The sequence below is a fragment of the Ambystoma mexicanum genome, chromosome 4q, assembly GCF_040938575.1.
Source record: "Ambystoma mexicanum isolate Mex_15411 chromosome 4q, UKY_AmexF1_1, whole genome shotgun sequence".
In the NCBI taxonomy this organism is placed as follows: domain Eukaryota; kingdom Metazoa; phylum Chordata; class Amphibia; order Caudata; family Ambystomatidae; genus Ambystoma; species Ambystoma mexicanum.
Window position 1 is genome coordinate 231,056,222 of NC_090928.1, and position 24,115 is coordinate 231,080,336.

The window sequence follows — 24,115 nt, forward strand, 5'->3', positions numbered from 1 at the left end:
TTGCCTGAATTTTCATTCCTTTGAATTTCACATCAGAACCCGTTTTCATACCTACATTTTCACTTTCTATGAATTTTTTTTTGCAAATAGAATGTACTGTATCTATAACATTTTTGTTTGAACATGTGCTGCCTTATGGCCGGAAGTGTTCAATAAAACTTGCAAAACTTGTCTGCTTGGAGCTAGCCTTGTGAGAACTGGGACAAGATGCAGTTAACAATGAACAAAGATACAATCTAATGCTAACATGAATGCTAAAAACAGCTTCTAGGCTGGAATAACAATCATAAAATACTTTATTCCTGCAACTTTGCCATAAATGCATACATAGATTAAAAAAAAGTAAAATACAAATATCCCAGAAATAAAACTAATAAGATAAAACAAATAGGCAGTGGAAAAACAATGCAAGTACATATGCTTGTAAACAGATACAAATGAATGATAGATTCATAAAATATAGTGAGACAATCACCACAGAAGTCCCAAAATCGAGAACATGCTCAAAAATTCCTGATGAAGGTCTATAACACGTATTTGTTAAATCAAAAAAAGCAAACGCATTCCAGTTATAACAAATTAATGTTAGCTCTGCAATTTACAAAAGTTGGCCTCCTACGAATGTGGAGCTGAGCATGGAATATGCCCTATACCAATTCTCCATGAGAAGAAAGTTGGGACAGTGTATTTCTCCAACAATACAGCGCAGCGCTTGTCAGATACTTTAAGAGGGACCAATACACTAGTGGAGTGTCATCCTGAAACAAATATACCAGTGCCGGACGACACTGTCTAACAGGGGAGTTGCTAGGTCTGGAAAAGACCCGGGGCTAAGCTGATGTCGGTACTGTTGGGACTGGGGGCTAGCTAGTCTTTTGGCTGTAGCTCCTGAGATTCTATCCGGGGCTACAACCAAAAGATCAGGGGCTATAGCCCCCTTAGCCCCCCCCTAGCAACGCCCCTGCTGTCTAAGACCAGTTTGCCTCAGAATTGACTTCAGCGTTCTAGCTCTGTCTCTATCGGCCGGATAGAAGAATATAAAATGCAAAAGTCCTTACACAGAATGAGAGCAAAGTAAATAACTTTTGTCTAAAGATTGATCTAACCATTTTGCCACCACCGCTCTTGAATGATCTTTGATGATTGCAAAATGTAATGCCTTATGTGTTAACATCACAAAAGCCGTTTCAAATTACCCATGGCAAACAGAGGCAGCATAATAAGATGTCCTGGTTTAACAAGGAAGCTAAGTTTACTAAATGCCTCCTGCTAGCTGTGATAAAGGCCACAAAGATCTCAAGGGCTAATATTAACAATGCACACTCCTCTTTTTTTTATTATGGGGCCGATTTCTTTCTTTAAAGGGAACTGTTGTACCCTTTACTCATTTAATGAATAATACTGCTTCTGGTATCTTTGCTCATTTAAAATTGAATGTTCGTATTGAGTCGTGGTCATGTGATTTTAATTGTCACATGATCGCTACTCCTCCATTTTGCTTTGGGGCCGATTTCTTTCTTATAAGACCACTCTTTCCTTATTTTGTAAATACTAAACAACTATCATGTGACAGTACTTGTTTTTTATTCGCTATTCCCTCTTCTTAAATAGGGCCTACTAGGTTCTATTCTTGTAATTGTGTCCAATGTAAGTGCTTGATAAAGGTCTTTATGTAAGTGTCTAATGCAATACAAGGTTAATTTATATTTTTTGAAGACAAATATTTTACCTAACATTACATTGCGTTATGCATAAAGTTTCATTTTTCTTCTCGGTGGGTGCTTCCAACAAAGGTATTTCAATAAAATCAATACCTATAAATGCTAACATTCTCATGCTGTCTGTGCAAACAAATCAGATCTCCTCACAGGCTGAACAATCATAAAAGGTGAATTAGTTCTGTGTCCATGTTTAAACCCGTATGGCAACTGTCCAAATTACAAATCCAGTAGGCTTCTCTGGAGCTGAGGATTTTCACCATGTTACCTCCTCTTTGAGGTTTTGATATCTTTTCAATGCCAAAAAACGTTATCACTTTTATTGATTCGTTTGTATGTTCTGTCAAATAATGGTATCCCAATGGATATCTCATATCCTTATTCTTAATGGCTCTTAGGTGCTCCTGCATTCTGATTTTAAGTTTTCTCGTTGTACTTCCTACGTATAGTTTTTTGCACGTACACTTGATAGCATATATTACCATTTTAGAGTTGCAATTTATGACGTTTTTGATTTTATAGTCCGTTCCATTGGGTAGTAAGGTACACTTTTTGCCGTTTTCAGAGAAGGGGCAGCTTATGCATGTTCCGCATTTGTAATTACCCTTAAGGGGTGTTCTGTTCCATAATTACTGAAGTCCTTCTTCTCTCTTGAGTGAAGTGAGAATGACTTAGAGTGTCTTTTAGACTTTTTGCTTTTCTAAAGGTTATGTGAACTTGGTCTTTAATATGTCCCGCTATGTCTGGATCCAATTTCAGAATATGCCAATTTGTCTGAAGAATTTTTTGGATCTGTGTGGCATTTGTGCTATACTGGGTTATAAATCAAAGTTTTTCTTCTTCAATGTCTTTTGTTTTTGCTGGTTTATTTTTGAGCAAATCCATTCTTGATTTATCCCTTGTTTTGTCATAGGATTTTTTCAGGTGTTTTGACTTGTATCCACTCGCTCTAAATGTGTCCATTGCTACCTTTGTTCGTTTTTCAAATTCTTGTGGATCTGTACAATTGCCTTTTATTCTTAATATTTCGCCATACGGAATATTTCTGATAATGTGTTGGCGGTGATAGCTTTTAGCATGCAATATGGTGTTTCCAGCAGTGGGTTTTGCATACAAAGTAGTATGTACTTTGTACACAAAACCTACTGCTGCAAGACCTACTGTCGCGATCACGTGACAAACAAGATCACGTGACCGCGACTCAGTACGAACATTAAATTCGGTCACAAACCGAACGCTGAGCAGGTTATCAGGCCCGCCGGTCTCACATCCAAAAATGTAAAGTCGTTTTAAAAGCGGAAACAGCACGAATAAGGTAAGCCCTAACAAAGTATACTCCTACTAGTTTTAGCAGATTAATTACGGATTTCAAATTGCAATGCTTACTAGCAGCAAACATTTTCTGAGTGCAATTTAAATGAAACACATTACTATAGTGTCTCAGTCTTGTATTTATTTCTCCTTTTTCCTCGTTTCTTCACAGTACTATTACAAACAAAAATATATAAAGAAAGCGAGGGAAACTTGTGACAAAACGTTAAGCAAAGCCAATTTTTATTCAATCAAGCTGCTGACTATTCTTAAAGTGAGTGCCTTTCTCTGATTCAATAATTAATTTTTTCTGTAATGAATATCTAAAGAACTGCTACAAAACACATTTTTTATACCAAGAAAGATTTATTGAAAGTATTTTCTTTACAGATGGCATAATATGAAAAAGATATTTCAAGAAATGTTTTATTGTGAGTGCTTACAAAAATTTGAAAAACGAAGCAGTAAAAATGGTTCCACATTCTTTTATTTACAGAATCATTTGGATAAGTTGTAGACTGATAAAAGGTTTCTTTCCTAATTTGAGTCACAAAAAGGCTCTTTATCCCCTCCTGAAGAACTGTCAGATAATTAAAGACAGTGAAACACGTGTTAAGGGCAATAATTATTATTAAGGACTTATGAGAAACAATCAAAAAAACTAATTAAAGAAAATATGTGAAACAAACTTTGATTCCTTTTTATTTTTTATCAATAAGCTTGCTGAGGGCGCAAATCAGGTTTTAAGCCTTTTTTCTTTTTGAAAAAAGAATGTTTTTCTTTCATGATTCATTCTGATCAGCCTCAGACATGAGAAAACCAACTTGCAGCCCAGCAAACAAATATTCAAAAGGAGAACTACCACCAACAATTCTACTCCATTGGTTCGCCGTAAAAGAGTTGAAATAAGGCTGATAGAAGGGACCATCTGGCCCTTAATATATTTTGCACGTGCAGATTACAAGCAAGTGTTAGAATGTTGCAAGCAAAAAATAGATATCGAGGTTTGGGAGAAACTGGTTATAGCTGCAGAGAGAAAGCACACAACAAAATGCTGTGAGTAGGTTAGTAGAGGTCATGTCTGTTATTCAACCTTAAATGGTAAGGAATCCTCCTGTCCCAGACCATTCCAGTCTCTCCCATTATAAGGGGTGTCTAATGCTGTAAACGATCAGTATCAAATATACCCCAGACATCGTTAGTGGGGGCCAGAGATTGGCCACTACTGAGGTCCAACCTAGCCGAGTTCTCAATTAATGATTTATTGTAGGTGACAAACAGCATCCGCATTGTCCAGGGCCAGATGGCATCCCGGCAGACTTGTTTAGATTTCAACTAGACCTATAGGAGTCATATCTGACACTTGGGTTTAATGCCATAATCAGCACAGGGAGCATACCGCCCTCTTGGAAGAAGGCCCTGATCCAACCCATTTTTAACAAGCATTGGCAATGCCAACATTTAGGGCTTTTGTGTAGGCCTGGGAAAGGCATTTGCCAGGCACTGCAGCAGTGGTATGAACTGGCCATTGATGATTGCAGGTGCAAAATGGTGCGGGTACCTGCGCATCTAATAGCAGTGCCTGGCAAATGCCTAATAATTATACACAAGCTAAAAACGATGGCTTTGCCATTGCTTGTTTTTAACTTCCGTGAATGACACACATAGAACTTTCACTTTAAAACTGGATTTCTCCTCTAAACCAAACACTGTCCACTGGGTCATACTGCCCCCATCCAATGACAGTCCTCTCCCTAAGCACCGCCTCTGGCAGACATCTTCAGATTTGGTAAGCACAAAGTGGCAACATGACCAAGAAGAGCCGCAGATGTGCTGGAGGGAGGGTTCGCACGTGAATCGATGCAAGACCCATGCTGGAGAACAATAGTTACAGGTAAGTAACAAACTTTCTCCAGCATAGAGGTCTGGCATGGATTCACATGCTCATGAATAACGAATACACAACAGTACACATTACACAACCACGGGAGGTGGCAAGGCTCAACAGAAGTATTCAACACTTAACCCTGGAACAGACCTCAAGCGAACAGGTTGCGTAGCACTGCCTGGCCGACTCTGGATTCCTCCCTGGAATCCCTGTAACGGTATGCGTTGATCTCCACATTGCAGATGTCAAGCAGGGGCACACCAGACAGGAACGCTGTCGTCACAGCAATCACTCTGGTGGAATGGGCTCTGGGAAGGCCCAGTAGAGGCCGGTTTGCCAGCTGATGACAGTGCATGATGCAGGCTGAGAGCCACCTTGAAATGGGAGCCTTGGACAAGGAATTTACATGGTTCACAGGACCAAAGATAAACAATTGAGGAGTCTTCTGAAAACTCTTTGTGCGTGTGACGTAGAACTTCAAGGCATGAGCAACGTCCAGTGAATGCAAGGCCCTCTCTGCTGGCGACAAAGGCTTCAGGAAGAAGTCAAGCAACAACAAAGGTTTGTTGAGGTGGAATTCCCACTGAACGTTCGGCATGAAGGAGGGGCGTGTACGAAGTACCACCCTTGATACGCGGAAAGTCAGATATGGTCTGGATCCCACCCACATATCTGGCAGAGGTGATGGCCACAAGGAAAGCCGTTTTCCACGAGAGAAACTTGAGTGGGGCTTGATGCAAAGGTTCAAAATGAGCCCCCATGTGCCTCATCAGGACCACGTTGAGTTCCCATGCCGGGGCAGGAGCCTTGCCCGTCAGGAAAGATCGAAAAAGCCCCTTGAGGAATTCCCCCACGTGTCTGTGGGACCATAGTGAGGATCAACCCGGGGATCTGGTGTAGCGTGAGAAGGTCGCTAGATGTACCTAGATGGAAGAGTGAGCCAGTCCAGCTTTTGCCAAGGACAGCAAGTATGGAAGAATCTGTGGAGTTGTGACCCTCAGAGGGGTAATCTTCTGCGACTGGCACCACGTAGCAAAATGCATTCACTAATTGCCGTAGCACTTTAGAGTCGACGATGTTCTGGCTTTGGCGAGGACTTCCCTGCAGTCGGCTGGCAACTCATAACCCCCAAACTCTAAGGCTGCAGGAGCCATGCCCTCAGGCTCAGCGATCGTCAAGGATTGCGCCTCCCTCTCTGGTGAGTAGGCCCAGAAGAACCGGCAACTTGGCTGGAGGAGACGCTGATAGGCTGAGCAGGTCTGGATACCAAATCTGCCTTGGCCACACCGGGGCGATGAGTATCATTTTACATTGACACTGTTTGAGTTTGTTGAAGACACGTAGCAGGAGAGGGAACTGGGGGAAAGTGTACAGAAACAGAGCTTCCCAGGGGCAGGAGAATACGTCTTCAAGCTCTTCGGTTGGTGTAAACAAAAAAGATCGATCGGGGGTCTGCCCCATTTGACGAACAGGCCGACCACCTGATCCTGAAGAAGTGGCAGGATCGCAGCTCCCTGCTGAGGAAGTTGTCAGTGGTGTTCTTGACACCTGCCAGGTGGAGAGGGACGAGGAACATCCCCTGTGCAATGGCCCAGTGCCACAAGTCCTGGGCTTACTTGGAGAGCACTGGGGATCGAGTGCCTGTTTGCTTCCTGATGTAGACCATGGTGGTCGTTTTGTCCGTGAAGATCCTCACCACCTTGCCCTTCAGAGACGGTAGGAAACACTTGAGGGCCCAGAACACTGCCCGTAACTCCCAGATCCTTCTTTTCTGGAAGCCACAGACCTCTGGCATGTAGATGTCCTGGGTGAGCCCCCTCCAACCTTCCAGCGAGGAGTGCATGGTGACTGTTCCTGGTATGGCAGGGTTTGAAATACCGTCCCCTGGGCGATGTGGGAACGTACCGCCCACCACTATCGCCTGCCGGAACTCCTGTCCACAAAACTCCCAGACACCTGTATCCAACGTGCATCCAAGAATTCCTGTAGGTGTCGCATCTGCAACCTGCAGAGACAGACGAGGTAGATGCAGGACAACATCATGCCCAGCAACGATCTGATGGCCCGACCATGGCCGTCGTCGCCGATGACAATAGTTCCACCTTACCTTGAATGGCTGCTAGCCTCTGCTCCGAGGGCGACGCCAGACAAGTCACTGTCTTGCGCCGAGGAACAGCGCGTTCTGTGATTGTGTCAAGCAGGACTTTGGATAGTTTACAGAGAATCCCAGCTCCGTCAGAAGTCGGGTGGTTTCCTTTGTGTGCTCGTCAGCCTGATCTTGCGAGCGGGAACGTATCAGCTAATCGGCCAGGCATGGGTATACGTGTATGCCCTGCAGACACAGATGGGCTGCCACTGAGGCCAGGCATGATGTCTCCTGTGGATGGGGACATGGATGTACGCGTCCTCTAGGTCCAACCACAGCGAATGAAATCCCCTTGCTCCAGTTGGCCGAGCACGTTTCGCAACTTGACCATCCTTAAGTTTTGGGATTTCAGGTACTTTTTCAGACGCCTCAGGTCCAGGATGGGGCTCCAACGCCCTGTCTTCTTTCTTATCAAAAATTATCTGGAACAGACTCCGGAGCACCGGAGTCGTTGGAGAACGCGCTCTATTGCCCCTTTCCGTAACATGGCATGCACTTCTTCCAGGAGTGGAGGGGTGTGGAGCTCCCAACGGGGAACCGGAGAAATACGCGGGCACCTGTGTTGGAACTCCAAGGTGTGCCCCTGGGCAAAAGCGTCCAGCACCCATCTGTCGGTGGTGATCTTCCTCCACTCGCTGGCGAACCTAGTGTGTCGGCCTCCCATGGGGGTGCACGAGTGGGGGCCCTGACGTCTTGGCCGGTTCAGGCTTGCTTGGGCGCCAGCGCCCTGCCCTGCGGGCAACGCTGACCTCCATTACTGTAGGGCCAGGAACAACCACTCTAAGCTTCCTGCATGGAGGATCGGGAGGTTGTCTGTACGATGTGAAGAATCCCTTGGATGATCTGCTCGATTTACCCCTGGAGGAGTGAAAAGACGAGCGATGCTGTTGAAGGGTACCAAGGGAATGGGCCGTCTCCGTATCTGTGTTTATGGCTTGAAGGTATTCGTCAACCGCCTTCCTGAAAAGATTCTCTCAGTCGAAGGGCATGTCTAGCACCTTCGCATTAACGTCCTGATGAAGGTTTGTGGCATTCAACCATCCCTGCTGACGAAGGCAGACTGTTTCCCCATCTGCTGGAAACCCATGTCGGCAATGTCCACTGCCACGATAATGGCATGGTCCGACGCCACCTCCCCTTCTTGAAAGAGGGCAAGAGTTTCCAACTTCTTGCTATCAGGGAGGAATTCCAGAATCGGGCCCAGCTAGCACCAAAGCTCCCGGGCGTATCGGGCCAAGATAGCTAGAGCATTGGCCACCTTAATCTTGGATGCCGCCATATAAATCACTCTCTTCCCCCTGGCGTACATCTTCTTCCCCTCTCTGTCTGGGGGAAATGATGATTAAGCTGGGTTAGCCGAGTGTTTCCTTGCGGCAGTCGACACTACCGAGTCCGACGACGGTTTTGAACTCAAGCACTTTGGCATGGAGTCCGGCACCCTATATTTCTTTGCCAACCGATCCCGCTTGGTTGGAGCCGTGCATGGGTTCTTCGTTAGGGCTAGGCCTTCCTCCCAAATGTCATCCAGAAAGGTCACCACCATAATCATCTTCCTCTTGGACCCTCGTCTGTGATACAAGAAACCTTCTTTCCTGGGTTCCTTGGGCACTAGCTGGAATAGTTCAGAGGCCTTGGAGATCAAGTGGAATGATCCCACCTCGTCTGCTGGACAGACTATGAGGGGCGTCCAGGTGTGGTGACATCATCTGCCGGGACAAAGTACTCATCTTCGTCGGTTCATGTGGCTGTGTCCATACCAGTGTCCATGTCCCTGTGCGTATCCGGGTCTGCTGGTGGAGTCTGATGTGGAGGCATCGGATGACGCTTTCCCTTCTTACGCAGAGGATGATCAGGGGCCTGAGGCACGACAGGTGGCGGTGCTGGAGGCAACCTCTGCTGGATCTCCATCACAAGGGTGTGGAGAGTCGACAGGATGTTCATGGATAGTTTGGCTGCAAAGGGAACAATTGATCGCTGGGCCCTATACCCCCAGCGCCATGCTGGACTGTATGGACGGACTCTTGGTAGTCGTCGTCCACGGATGAGACGTCCATCGGTTGAACGGCAACCATGGGAGGCTGTTTTGGGGCCTCCGTGCCACCCCCCTTTTTCTCCCTGAGGATTTTGAACCAGGCTCTGGGCCAGTGACTTCCCCCCAGGGGTGCTTGCAGCCTTCGCCGCCGGCTCAGCCGCTGTGTCGCATCTTGGAGGCAGGGATAACCTTTGGGCCGTAGGAGCCACCCTTGTAGAATCGGCACCTACTGCCGCTGTGGTCGTCACATCATGTGTCAGCGAAGTAGTTGACAAGGACTTTGGCTGCACTGGTTGAGCCTGCTTGGGCTGCGCTGCCTTCTTCTATTCTTCCGGCCTCAGCTGTTCTGATTTCTCCCGTAACTTGGCCAGGGTAGACGACTTCCTCTTTGATGAGGAGCTTGATGGCAGGCTGGCTACAGAGGCAGACAGCGATAGTGATTGCGGCCTATCCAACCTGGGACCTACATCAGCAGCGAACCCGGTGGAATCAGACTTGAGGTTCTTGGCCTTATCTTTGATCCCCACGGATATGTTGACCTCAAAGGACTTCGACCTCTTCCCGAGGGAGAATGCTCTTCGGACCGGCTGGTCCTGGGCAAGGCATGACCGTGCTCGGAGCACGGGGCAGATGCCTTGTTCGAATTGAGTCATGCCGCTAGCCTGCTATGCCGGTCTTTCATTGTCTTCTTCAAGAAGCCCAGGCATATCTCGCAATCCACCTCCATATGGTCCGGGTGCAGGCAGGAACGCCATTTCAGATGCTTGTCCTCCACAAAGACGTTCCATAGCAAGCCTTTGGTGCAGGGCGTGAAGAAGGTCCTTCCCTCCTTTTTCTCCTCTGTCATGGCCAAAGGGCGTGAAGTAGGACAAGACGACCTTGCAGAAACTTCCCTTGAGGGGCATAAAAACCTCACCAACAATGGATCCCCGTTGCTGGCTGATGAGGAAAGAGCACACAGGCTATGGTGGAAACAAAAATCAACACTGAAGCGTGCAATAAAAATCTGAAGATTGCTGCCAGAGGTGGGTCTTAGGGAGAGGACTGTCAGTGGATGGGGCAGGATGACCCAGAGGACAGTGATTGGTTTAGAAGAGAAATACAGTTTTAAAGTGAAAATGTTTTTTCTTTCACGAAAGATTCCCAGCCTGATGACGAGAAATATTCACAAGCATGTGAATCCATGCCAGACCCCATGCTGGGGAAGGTAAGCAATTCTTCTGAAAGGTACGCACTATAACACACACAATAAGTAACTTTAGAACTAATGCTATATCCAGAGAAAGTAAACCACTTTGTAATGCTTTCAGAATGCCAGTATGCAATTAAATGGCAAGTCAAACTTTTGTAATAACTTTCAGAATATCTGTTTCAGGTAAAAATGGATGAAACAAAATCAACATAAAGCAGGTAAATACTTGTAATTATTTCACAGAGACCATATACTTTAGAAGTCCATGCCTATCTAGTTATGGGTGTCTCAGAGGCAGATTGGAGGGAACACATGTAAGGCACAAGCTGTAGAAAGTTCAAAAGTTCCAGAGGAATTTTTCTGTTGCAAGTAAGCAACACTTTTGGTTGGAAAAAGGGTTGGGGACTTCAGAGAAGTCTCCCTGCAGGCTCACAGAGATTAGGCCTGGGAGAATGTGCATGGGCAAACTCCCAAACACACGAATCAGCACTCCAGCAACACAGGAGCAGCAACGCTACTCTAGGTAAATTCTACCAGAGTCTCACAGTACCTTAGGAGTGAAGAAGTGGATACAGCACAATGCCCCCATGATACAGCAACAGCAGACCCAGTCACCGTATTCTTGGTCATGCAGACGAAAGAAGGGGCACTGGAATGGATCTCGCAGCAGTAGTCGAGTGAAGAGGCTTTAGACAAAGGATTCTTCGGGGTTCTGTGATTTTGGTGCCCTATTAAAGACACCAGTGAAGAACGATTACCACCTGGTTGATTCGGCTCACTTTCACGGTCCAGCAATCTGGTAGGGTTCACTTAAAGGAGTGGAATCCACCAATGTTTCGGGAGAATTCGATCATCGGAGGTTGATGCACTGCACAGAAACCACAGGTCCCAGGGTATTCGCTGTTTGCATCCAGTGAAGGTCACAGCTTGTCGTGTGATGGCTTGAAAATGCAGGTTGTCTTCAGAGTGATCGGACCCACCAGTCTAATGGAAAGAGGAGTCGGGCAGCAGCGATTACTCAGAGGGTAGTTCCGTTCATCTGGAAGTAGCTGTGGACATCTGTCCTCTTCCTCGTCATCAGTTTTTCTGTTCCAGGGGTCACTGGTCTTCAGCCTCAGGATCCAGATCTCATATGCAGGAACCCAGCAAATCAGCACCCATGCACCATTCAAACTCAGGGTGGTGGCTGTCCTCTGAGGACAGCCTGCCTCCCATTTGGAACTTGTTTCAGGCAGGTACACCAGAAGACAAAGACCAGCAGAGTTTCTGAGTGTTCACCAGTTTCCTGTCCTCAGAGACACACTATGGCTGGCAGGCTTCACAAAGGATTCCAATCGTAGACAAAAGTCAAATCAGGACCTCCCCACCCAGCACGGCAGAAGAAGGACCAAGAAGGGATAAGCAAACGATGGTGAAAAAAGAACACAGTCACTATTTTGGTCAATGTAGACCCTTCTGTGCACTAACGCAGCTGTAAGTACTTCCTGAAAGTATAAACTGCACAATAGTAGATAAGATAAAACCACTGCCACCAGCTATTCCGATTAGCTTGTCACTGTAACCAAAAAGTTACATGAGCAGTGAGAAAGGGGATACAGTGTAACCCCTCAGCACTCCACATAAGGTGGGGTATGCTGATCTCACAATATAAAAGATAGGAAGGATAAAAATATACCCTATAACAGAAAATTAAAAGGCAAGTGCAAAAGGTTCCCATAAACACTGCACAGAGTGCTATGTGATGCAAAAGTCAAAAGACCTATTCCATATAACTTGGAGGAAAGTATAACTCCAAGAATAAGATATAACATGAAAAACAAAGTATCCCAAAAGATAGGGTAAAAGAATGGGCGAGTGTGGAAAAAAGGTTCCCACTCATTCAGGGGAACAGACAAAAAAATCCAGTAGTCCAGCAAAAAGTGCTGGGGAACTCACATGTAGAGGAGATTTGTGCATAAAAATGAAAACCTACCTAACGGGCAGCACTGTCAAGGAGGGAGGAAAAACAGAAGGAACGGAACAGCGTACCTGCAAGCAAAAAGCATTGTGACGCGAGCGAGCTGGTTCCAGCAAAGCTGATGAGGCTTAGGCGTGTAGCGTGTGACACTAGACCACTACTAGACGTTTCCTAAACGCATACTGAGTCTCTAGAGGCCCTCGGTCGCACGAAACACGATAAGGTGGGCAAATAACCAAACAACAACTACAAGCTGGGTCTCCCTCATATGCCATTTCTCCTATCTGTACTCTAATGCAATAGTTTTGGCTTAAATATTTCGCAAGTGACACCTAATAAATAGCCCAAACTAAAAAGGGGGACAGAGGTAATCCGTGCTCCTACAGGCCAATTTCATAACTGGACTCTCTCGTCAAAATATTTTCAAAGAATAGTTCTGTCCAAGATGGACTGTTGGGTGTTCAACAATAACAAATTATCAGCTAACCAGCTGGGCTTTCACCCAGGCTTGGGACGAGCGAACAAGCATTAAGTCTGCATTTGACAATGGCAAGTTGCATTTCAAGAAAGAATCAATCTATTTAGCCTTATGGACCCGAGTATAGCATAGATAAAGCTAACTGCCATAAGGTTTGGCTTGTACTCTGGGTCTATAGAGTGTTCTCCGGAGATCCTATATATTCTTATTGCGGTCCATAAAGGTACCAATGCTAGAGTGTCATTAATGGCCACTGCACAGTGTATTTTGCAGTGCACGCGGGTGCTCAACAGGGTGTGTTTTAGCACCCCTGCTGCTTCCTATGCACATCAATAAGTTGCACGAGATCCTCACCCGGGCTGAGGCCGATATGCTTAAAATAGGGCTTGTTGCATTCCCGGTGTTCGTGTATACTGACAACATGGTCTTCATTGCATGTATCCCCCACGCACTCCAGAATTTCATTTCGTATACACAAGATTCATGAATGCCTTTGATTTACAAGTCAAGGCTGGCAAGTCAGCCATTATGGTACGTTACCTGGGAAATCGATGTATTAAGTTTCCTACAATGTGGACCAACAATATTGCTATACCCCAGATTAAAGAATTTGAATATCCCATTTTCACAGCATCTAACTGGTGGCAGCACATTACAAAACCGGCCTCTAGAATTAAACCAGCAATTTGGGGGTGGGGTGGGGATTTGGTGGTGGTAATAATTTTAGAAATCTGTAAAAACCCAGCTGCTAAAATACATTTTGCGCTTTTATAATAAGCCTCGCTATGTGTATTCACAAACATGGCACCTAAATAATAGAAAATGATTTAAGCAAAAAATAAGGTTTGCCTCGTTCTGTGTCCAAACATGTGCCCGTGTGGAATTAGGGTTACATTTCATCTAAAATGCTATGAAACTTCAGCCCACTCTAAACTGGCTGCGACGGTGGTGTAAGGTCCAGTCTATTACTTCCTGCGGGAGTGATGCTGGCCCACCAGACCCCTCAAGTCTGCTGCCCAATAGTCTCTTAGCTGATATAACTACCTGGCTGGCAAACCCAAGGGCAAAGAGGAATTGGGATAAAATAAACGCAGATCTTCACTGCACTCATTGCTTCTGCATTCTTCCCAGACTGGTAAAGTGTGGAGTTGTTTGATTCACTCAAGGGTGAAGCTGTTAGGACTTAAACACAATCATAACAAAACCAATTACTTTTCACTTATCTCCCTACCCACTCTTACCTTATCTTCATGCCCATCATGTTTCCCCAAATACCTGCAGCCTATGCTTGATTAGCTAATAGGCTTCCTTTAATATTTTATCAGAGTCTCTGGCAAGACTTTAAATAAGCAATCTTAAAACTGAAGATGAGAAAGTCTCTAGTTCATTTGCTTCTTCACTTAACTCCTCTTCCTGGTACTCCACTCAGTCTTTTACTAGAGTCCGTGAGCGTTCTCAGCAGATGCCTTGCCTGCTGGTTGTGCTTGTTGCATAGTTCATTTGTTTTCTGACTACTCTGTTGCTCAGATGAGTCTTCTTTAAGCAGCTCATCCTGTCCTCTGCTCGACAAACGTTCAGGGTAGGCTGACGTAACACCCTACAGTCGTTGGTTTGTAACAGTTCCAGGATCACAGTACTTGCAGTTTTCTCCTACAGCGTCCGTACCCTGCAAACTGCGGTCTCCTTCCGGTTGTGCCGCTACGAGTGTCTGAACTCAATAATAAATTCTTCTGAACTTGAGCGCGGCGATAATCCTGGTGAAGAAAAGCTACCAGCTGTTCGTCACAGAAGGTTTCAACGGCAATACGTGACGCTGCCTGAACTTGTGCGTTGTACGGCTCCCGTTCCTTACTCTAACCTATTCGAAACAACATGAGATGCTAGCTGGTAATGACTATTTTCAATTTAAACTACATTAGTATTGTTAAACCTATTCAAAGTTAAGTGGTTAACATTAGTGCCGCGAACTGACGGTAAAGACCTGCGCGCTCTATTAATGGGTTAGCATAGATTTCAATACAGGTGAAGAGACACGCGCGGCCAGCAATATCACACGCGCAATGCAGGAAAAAAAATGCTGGCCCCTCAGCTGCTACGTAATCCGACAATTGAACTTTACAACTGCAGTTAAACACTTTAACCTCAGCGACCTTCTACTCGCCGAGCGCTGTTTTACAGTTTCTTTCTCTGCGCTTAGCAGATTAGTAATTATCACAAACAAGAAAATCACTGGAACTTCACTTTCTTCTCCTTCTGTACTTGGCTCACTTTCTTCATTAGCAACCCTTCTTTGACTGATTCCTTCTACTGCTACGGTTTCAAAAATATTCTTCATCTAAATTTTTTCTCTGGATAGGAACTTCTTCAAACTTTACTTAAATATACTGTTCTAAAAAACTGCGATCTGCTCCCTTGAATACTTGAATGAAAGGCAGTTTAGAATTCCCTGTAGAATTCCGAACTACCTCACTGCCAGTCTCCTCCAATCACTGTTGCTGAATAGAGGCTCCATCTTGCCTTGGGGAAACAAAGGCCTCCTGCAAACTTCATTAAGGAAATGTTTATTTGGTTTCTTTGTTCCAAGCCATAACCCATACAAACTACAACCACCTACAAACCACCACACCTGTACCCCCGACCCCAACTAAAGTGTTTCAGACGTGTACTTGTGGATGAACTCCTAAAAGGACCTTTACAATGAATGCCCTTATGTGAAAATCTTATAGTGTACCCTGGAATCCTGACAGTACCCCCTCTGTAATGCCCTGTCCTAGAGCCAACCTTTTTCATGATGTAACCGATGAAACCTTCTAACCAACCTTGGGGCATAAACATTTCCCACTTTCACCCATGCTCCCTCCTCTGGTCCATAACCCTTCCAATCCACCAAGTACTGAAGTTGACGCCGAACCACTCTAGAATCCAATATGGGTTGAACCTCATACCCATTCTCATCACCCGAAAACACTGGACCTGGGGCCTCACGAATTCTGGAGTCTCCTCTACAAATCTTCAATAGATTTACATGGAACGTCAGATGAATCTTTAACCCTGGTGGCAATTTCAATTTCACAGAGACCGAAGAAAATAACCTGCTCCACCTCAAATGGCCCACTATAACGTGGACTAAATGTACTCCTCCCCTTCAATTCCAAATTCTTAGTCGACAACCATACTCTATCTCCAACCTTATAATCAGGCCCTTTCTGCAATTTCCTGTCAGCAAACTTCTTATCAATGAACTTACTCTTTTCCAAGGCTAGAACTGCCCATCTTAAATTTTGTCCCATAGCCTCCAATCTACTCTCCACATTTGGCACCTCCTCCAACACAACTCCTCTTAAGAACCGTGGATGGAACCCTGATAGACAAAAAATGGAAACATAGAAGTTGAATTCTTCGCTGAATTATTATAGCAGAATTCCGCTAACAAAAGCAACTCCAAACACCCCTGCTCAGCACCCAGATAAAACCGCATATACTTCTCTAACTCTTGATTGACCCTCTCAGTTTGACCATTACCCTTGGGATGGTAACTGGTGGTTAAATGTATGTCAATTTTCTATTCTTTTCAAAAATGTTTGCCAAAACTTCGAAACAAAATGAGTCCCGCGATCCGAAATAACTTGACTAGGCAAACTATGCAACTTCAATACATTTTGCAGAAACGCCTGAGCTAATGAAGTAGCAGTAGTTGCCCCTTTGATGGGAATAAAATGCCCCACCTTTGAAAAAACTTCCACGACCACAAGAATAGTAGAACAACCCTTGTCAGGCGACAAATCCACTATGTAATCCATTGATACAGTATGCCAAGGGCGAGGTGGAATCGGAAGAGGCACCAACAATCCTGCTGCCTTTGGATGGTCTGACTTAGAACGAATACAGATCTAACAGGTTCTTACATAGTTCTCAGCATCTTCCTGAATCTTCTCCCACCAAAACTCTCTCTGTAATAGATCAAGTGTCTTCTTAGTTCCAGGATGTCCAGCCAACAATGAATCATGACAATCCTTCAATGCCCCCATACGCAACTCCTCCGATGGTAAATACAATTTGGATCCCACAAACGGTAGTCCCTCCTTAATTTGACATTCAGGGTTTTTAGCTACCTACTTCAAAATCTTGTCTTCGGACCACAAATGCTGTATTGCTTCACGAAAATCTGGAACTTTTTCAATCTTTCCAATGACATTTTTCTCCAAAAGCAAAGGCATCGGCGCACAGGGATCACTTTTCACATTACGAGGAATACAGCGAGACAATGCGCCAGCCTTCCCATTCTGACGCCCTGGTTTAGACAAGATGACAAAATTATATTCTGTGAAAAACAATGACCAACGTAACTGCCTCAGGGTCAAAGTCCTCACTGACCGAAGAAAGGTCAAGTTCCTGTCATCAGTCAACACTGTGACTCTATGTTTGGCACCGAACAAATAATGTCTCCACTCAGTGAAAGCCGCCTTCATGGCCAGCAATTCTCAATCAGAAAAAGCGTAATTCCGTTCCGCTGGAGAAAACATTATTGAAAAGAATGCTACCGGATGAAGTTGTCCAGTGACTCAATGACATTGTGACAACACGGCCCCCATCGTGCAATCTGAAGCGTCCGCTTCCAAGAAAAAAGGTTGCTCCAGGTCAGGGTGCAATAAAATTGGTCCTGTCACAAATTTCTCTTTCAGGAACTGAAACACCTTCTCAGATTCCACACTCCACTCAAACTTAACTCCCTTCTTCAATAGCTTAGTAATAGGAGAGACAATTTGCCAAACATTCTGAATGAACCTAAGATAAAAATGTGCAAATCCAATGAAGCTTTGTAAATCTTTCACCGTAGTGGGTTGTGGCCAGTCCCTCACAGCCCTCGCCTTGGTCGAATCCATCTCAAGTCCTTCTGGAGACAAAACAAACCCTAAAAACTCCACCCTCTCAGTGTGAAATTGGCTTTTTTCTAGATTAGTAAACAATTGATTTTCCCTTAACTTGATCAAAACCTTCCGAACGTGTTCCTCATGTTGACTTAAAGGAATGGTTTGCCCAAAAGTTTTTATTTCAAAAATAGATAGGCAATATAAAAAAAAAACGAATGGCATTTTTTTTCGAAGTCCCTATGTAAAATTTTGAGCAATTCAAGCTCAAAAATTTAAAAAGCAAGCACATGGGCGCATCCATTTTGTGAAATGGATGCCCGCCTGTGCTGGCTTTTGCTTTTGTGGCACTAATGAAGGAAAGGCCAGCCAGCTGTAGTAAACAAAAGCTACCACTGGGTGGTTTTTCCTTCATTGGTGCCGGGACTCGGAGGGCGCGGACCGGAGACTACAGGCAGAAAAGCTACAGCTGCATCTCGGTAAGTGCTATTTTTTTTTTTTAAATAAGCACTAGCCCAGAAAACTTAGAAATAAACCCGCAGCTTTAAAAACGTTGGATTTATGTTTGCAGTAGCTTTTGAAGCGACCGCAAACATAAATACAACGTTATTGTGTTTGAAATCGCTGCGGTTTTTCTTTCTAAGTTTCTCAGGCTCCTCCGTTGTGTTTCTGCCTGCCTTGGCTTTCACTTTTCACACAGGGACTTCGAAAAAAAAAATGTCAATCTTTTTTTTTATATTGCCTATCTAGTTTTGAAATAAAACATTTTTGGCGAACTATTCCTTTAACTCCTTAGAAAATAATCAAGATATCATCTATATACACTACCACAAAAACATTTGAAAATTCTCGAAGAATCGGATTGATAAAAAAATTAAGTGGCAGGGGCATTACAGAGACCAAATGGCCTAGTAGAGTCCGTGAGAGTTCTCAGCAGATGCCTTGCCTTCTGGTTGTGCTTGTTGCGTAGTTCATTAGTTTTCTGTCTACTCTGTTGCTCAGATGAGTCTTCTTTAAGCAGCTCAGCCTGTCCTCTGCTCGACAAACGTTCATGTTAGGCCGACGTAACACTCTACAGTCTTTGATTCGTAACAGTTCCAGGATCAGAGTACTTGCAGTTTTCTCCTACACCGTCCGTACCCTGCGAACTGCTGTCTCCTTCTGGTTGTGCCACTATGAGTGTCAGAACTCGATAAATTCTTCTGAACTTGAGCGCGGCGATAATCCTGTCGAATAAAAGCTAGCAGCTCTTCGTCACGGAGGGTTTCAATGGCAATACTCGACGCAGGCTGAACTGGTGCGTCAGAAGGTTCCTTACTCTAACCTATCCGAAACGAAACAGCGCGAGATGCTAGTTTGTAATTAACTATTTACAATTTAAACTACATTAGTATTGTTAAACCTATTCAAAGTTAAGTGGTTAACATCAGTGCCGCGACCCGACGGCAAAGACCCGCGGCCTAATTAATGGGTTAGCGTAGCTTTTAACAAAGGTGAAGAGAAGCGCGCACCCAGCAATATCACACGCGTACTGCAGAAACGAAACGCTGGTCCCTCAGCTGCTACGTAATCCGACAATTGAACTTTACAACTGCAGTTAAACACTTTAACCTCAGCGACCTTCTTCTACTCGCAGAGCGCTGACTTACAGTTTCTTTCTCTGCGCTTAGCCGATTAGTAATTATCACAAACAAGACAATCACTTGCACTTAGCTTTCTTCTCCTTCTGTACTTGGCTCACTTTCTTCATCAGTAACCCTTCGTGGACTGATTCCTTCTACTGCTACAGTTTAAGATATTCTTCTTCTCAATTTTTTCTCTGGATAGGAACTTCTTCAAACTGTACTTAAATATACCATTGTTCTGAAAAACTGCAACCTGCTCCCTTGAATACTTGAATCAAAGGCAGTTTAGAATTCCCTGTAGAATTCCGAACTACCTCACTGCCAGTCTCCTCTAATCACTTTTGCTGAATAGAGGCTCCATCTTGCCTTGGGGAAAGAAAGGCCTCCTGCAAACTTCATTAAGGAAAGGTTTCTTTCGTTTCTTTGTTCCAAACCATAACCCATACAAACTACAACCACCTAAAAACCACCACAGCTGTACCTCCTCCAACTAAAGTGTTTCAGACATGTATTTGTGAATGAACTCCTAAAAAGACCTTTACAATGAATGCCCTTATGTGAAAATCTTATAGTGTACCCTGGAATCCTGACAGGCAGTCGAACCCGAAGGCCGGATTTACGGAGGGTATCATAAAGTCCTAAATTCTTCAAGCAGGCGCTAAGGGTATTCCTTAGCTGCAGAATGTTAAATCTTACTTAACCAAAATTAACGCAGAGAGCCATTTTATTACCCACACATTATTGGATTGCAAATTAGCAGAAGATTGGAGTAAACAGCTGCTGGTACACACACACACACACACACACACACACACACACACACACACACACACACACAAGCCTCATGTGAATCCTATTAATTATTGAAACTTAAGAGAAGGTCTAGTGCAAGAAACAATGAAGAGGCATTATGTTGTATGTGCAAAACCCAGAAACAATTATTAGTACACAAAAGAGGAACTGCCAGGAAAAAAAGTTGGTTTGTTTCCATAAAACTACATGCGTTTCAACCAGCACTATAGAAGAGATTAAAAGTAAATGTATGTATGTCATGATGGCTTTGAGCCATTTCATAGGGAAACTAGGTGGATATTCATTAAACACAATATTGATGTTATAGTCAGCAAAAGTGATGCCATGTTCGTTATATGGAGAACTGGGGTGAAAAGTTCAAAGTCTAATTAACTAGATTTGAAGGGAAAATGTTAAATATATTACTCAGACTACACAAATCTCTCACTAGTGACTATTCATACATAGAATGCAATCTGATGTGTGTCTCTGATACTCTGGAATATAAAATTGCCATGTTGTATGCGAAGTTGTTTAGGTTGGATAATGCAACAACTATTGTGGAGCTAATGCAAATATTTGATACCATTGAGAAAAGGTTGGTGTTCAATTCCCTAATGTATATGAGAAATCTTTCTGAAATGGGCAAAAGAGAATGCAAATGTATGGTTAACCTGCTCGCCTGCTAGAATTAAGCGTCTCCTGAAATATGCAATACACAAGGCAGGTCAAGAAAGAGACATGATTCAATTAGCAACCAAAGCAAATAGTGGAATTTTTATCCAATATTGGATTACCCACAGTGAAATACCCAGGTACCTATTTGCATTTCCAGACAGTAAAACTATAAGAAACTATTTGTTATTTAAATTGAATGCAGTTGACACCTTGGAAAACTTGGGAGCTAAATGTGGTAATACGCCTAACAACAGATGGTGCAGACTGTGCAGAGTATTAACGATTGAAACAGCCGAACATTTAATATGCCAATGCGAGAATCTCTTAACCAGAAGATTGAAATATGTAAAGGCATATAATAATACATATGAAGTGGAAAATATGAAAGGGATGTGGGAAAATCTTTTAAAGGGTAACAATGCTAATTTATAATTTCATATGATGTCCTTTTATGTGGTATGTTTGAATATTCTTAACAAATGTGTGATGGGGTTTTAAACTGAATATTTTATTATGTGAGATGTCAAGAAGTTGGTGGTTTTAATTGATTTTTAATTGAAAAACATGTGCGATGATTAGATGTTTTGCTATTTTTTACTTGCAAGTTGTTTTTGCTGTATTCAAATATATGTAAAGTCTTGGTTGACTATATGCATATTTACAAATCAAATCGAAATAGAAGAGAATGGCTCTCAATGTTCAGCGACACTCGCATAGAATCAAGTATGCAGAGTATAAAATACAGCAATAACCTGTTCCGAGTTGCTCTTAAAATACCAGTTACCCAAGTTGGAGGAGGGCATCAGCCTAAGTAGTAAACATCAACGATCCATTGTGGAAATCGATTTGACCAACAGCAAACTTTCAAGCATACACAAACATACTGTACTTCATATTTAAAGCAATCTGTTAGCTACTTGAAGAGACCAATTAAGCCCACTAGTATAAGAGTAAATACATAAAATTGTTTCAGTACAGCCACAGTGCAGCTGCGACAAAAGATGAGCCTCCTGATCAAGAACATTTGAGCATACATATATCATCCTTACCTCGTAAGCTCCAGTGCTGGTACACAGGCTCCAGGCCTGTAAGAAGAGCTTCCCCTGTATTCCTTAGCAAATATAAGGTCTTGCATGCTAGCTTTGCCTTCCAGCAACTTAATACATTGCCTCTGCACATAGAGTTTTATCTGGCTTATATCTCGCGTTTCAAAGAGCAGCTTCACTGAACGCTCAAGAACCTAAGGAACAAAACAAAAATATAAATTGGTAATCAAAACCAGTTAATTGTAAAATAATGTCCTATCTGCCAACCGTGCAATAGCATGCTCTTCATGTCAGTATTACCACACAGTGACAACATGATTTGAAACTGGATTAGTGTTATTGAAGTGATTTTAAAAAATATGGTATTTCATCTAGAATACTGTTGATACAAAAAAAACACAATTACAGCTTTCAGCACAACTATAACATTAGTGCTTCATGTAACATTTTGAAGTGAGAGAATTGTACTTTGTATCTTTTCACTTTGGGTATAAAAGAATGTTTAGGTGTGTTGAGAAAGAACAAGTTACTTACCAACTGTAACGTTCTTTCGACTCGATGTTCCTCCCACGTATTCCTCATCGCCCCTCCCATGGATTGTGTCCTCCCATGATAGACTCCTATAGCAGTGGTAATTTTGGAGGTGGGAGTACTAATTATTTTTGTCATGGACGGAATGGAGTACCGCTTTGGAAAATAAACCTTCATTGCAAGAAGAAGCATCTAAGCAATAATGCTTGATGAAGGTATGCATTGATGCTAATGTTGCAGCTGAACAAATATCTGCTGCAGGGACTCCTCTTCAGAGCCGCAGAAGTAGACATTCCCCTAGTGGAATGGGCTCGAAGCCCATCCGGTGGGTCCTTTCCCGCCAATCTGTAGTACTCCATTCTAGCCAAAATGATCCAGCGGACTATAGTCTGTTTAGTCACCGCTAATCCCAATTTATGGCCAGTATAACCTACAAAAAGTTGGTCATTCTGACGCAATTTTGACATTCTTGAAATGTAAAAACTGAGAGCCCTTTTAGGGTCCAGTCTATGCAATCTCTCCTCTTCTTTGCCCAAATGAGGAGGAGGGTAAAACGTTGGTAATATGATCTTTTGTGACAAGTGAAAGTCAGAAACTACTTTTGGTAAGAAAGAGGGTTTAATCTTAAAAACCCCTTTGTCCTTCTAAAAAGTAGTATACAGAGGTTTGCATGAAAGAGCCTGTAACTCACTAACCCTGCGGGCTGATGTTGAGGCCACAAGGAGGACAGTTTTTAATGTTTGAAGCCTCAAGGGACAGGAGATCAGAGGCTCAAAAGGTATACAAGTTAGAAACTTAAGTACCAGATTTAAATCCCAAATTGGGACATGAAACAGGACTGGAGGGTACACATTAGTAAGCCCTTTCAAGAATTGAATGATTAATGGAATTTTGAAGTAGGAAACCTCTTCCGAGGAGCGCTTGAAAATGGACTGCGCAGCTAGATATCCTTTAATTGTCCCGATCTGGAGCACCAGATTGGCTAGATGCAATAGGAAAGAAAGCAACATTGGGGTGCCACATTGAAAAGGGTCCACATTCTTATCCCTGTACCAGAGACTGAATTTATTCCAACGACATCGGTACAGGGATTTAGTTGCTGGCCTTCTGGCCAAAAGCAAAATCTTTATTACGTCATCCGGAAGATCTCAATCCTTGCATCTCAACCTCTCAGAAACCATGCTTGAAGGTTGAGTTTTTGACCCCTGGATGGAGAACCCGACCTTCCTCTTGCGAGAGAAGATCCTCTCTTTGCGGAAGATGTATTGGAGGGCAGATGGACATGTCCAGAAGGTCCGGGTACCACGTCCTCCTGGCCCAATCCGGGGCAATTAGGATCATGGTTTTCCCGAACTTTCTCAACCTCCTGATTACATGAGGAATCATGGGGACTGGAGGAAACGCGTACAGAAGTGGAAACTTCCAGTCCACCACAAATGCGTCTCCTAGAGCTCCTCTCTGAGGAAATTCCCTTGAGCAGTACTGTTCGCACTTCCGGTTGACCGTGGTCGCGAACAGATCCACTTGAGGGGTTCCCCAAAGGGCAAAGCTCTTCAGACAGACTTCCTGAGCTAGCTTCCACTCGTGGGAGACTGTGCTCTGCCTGCTCAGAGTGTCTGCCGCTGTGTTCTGCTCTCCGGCTAGGTGAACTGCCGATAAGAGAGATTCCCTCTTATTGCCCAGAACCAGAGCTGCATTGCCTCTCTGCACAGTGGTAGTGATCCTACGCCTCCTCTCTTGTTGAGGTAGTACATGGTCACCATGTTGTCCCTCATTATCAGGAGATAATTTCTCTGTACAGAGGGCAGGAAGGCCTTCAGTGCTATTGTGATTGCCCTCAGCTCCAATAGGTA

General features: G+C 43.9%; 1 protein-coding gene across 1 annotated transcript in view; it reads right to left on the minus strand.

Moving 5' to 3' along the window:
- Positions 1-24,115, minus strand: part of REV3L (REV3 like, DNA directed polymerase zeta catalytic subunit) — a 1,615,620-nt gene that overhangs the window by 87,156 nt on the left and 1,504,349 nt on the right. Inside the window, exon 29 of the mRNA XM_069607775.1 lies at positions 21,735-21,925. Within this exon, the coding sequence (XP_069463876.1) occupies positions 21,735-21,925 (191 nt within the window). The remainder of the gene's footprint in view (positions 1-21,734; positions 21,926-24,115) is intronic.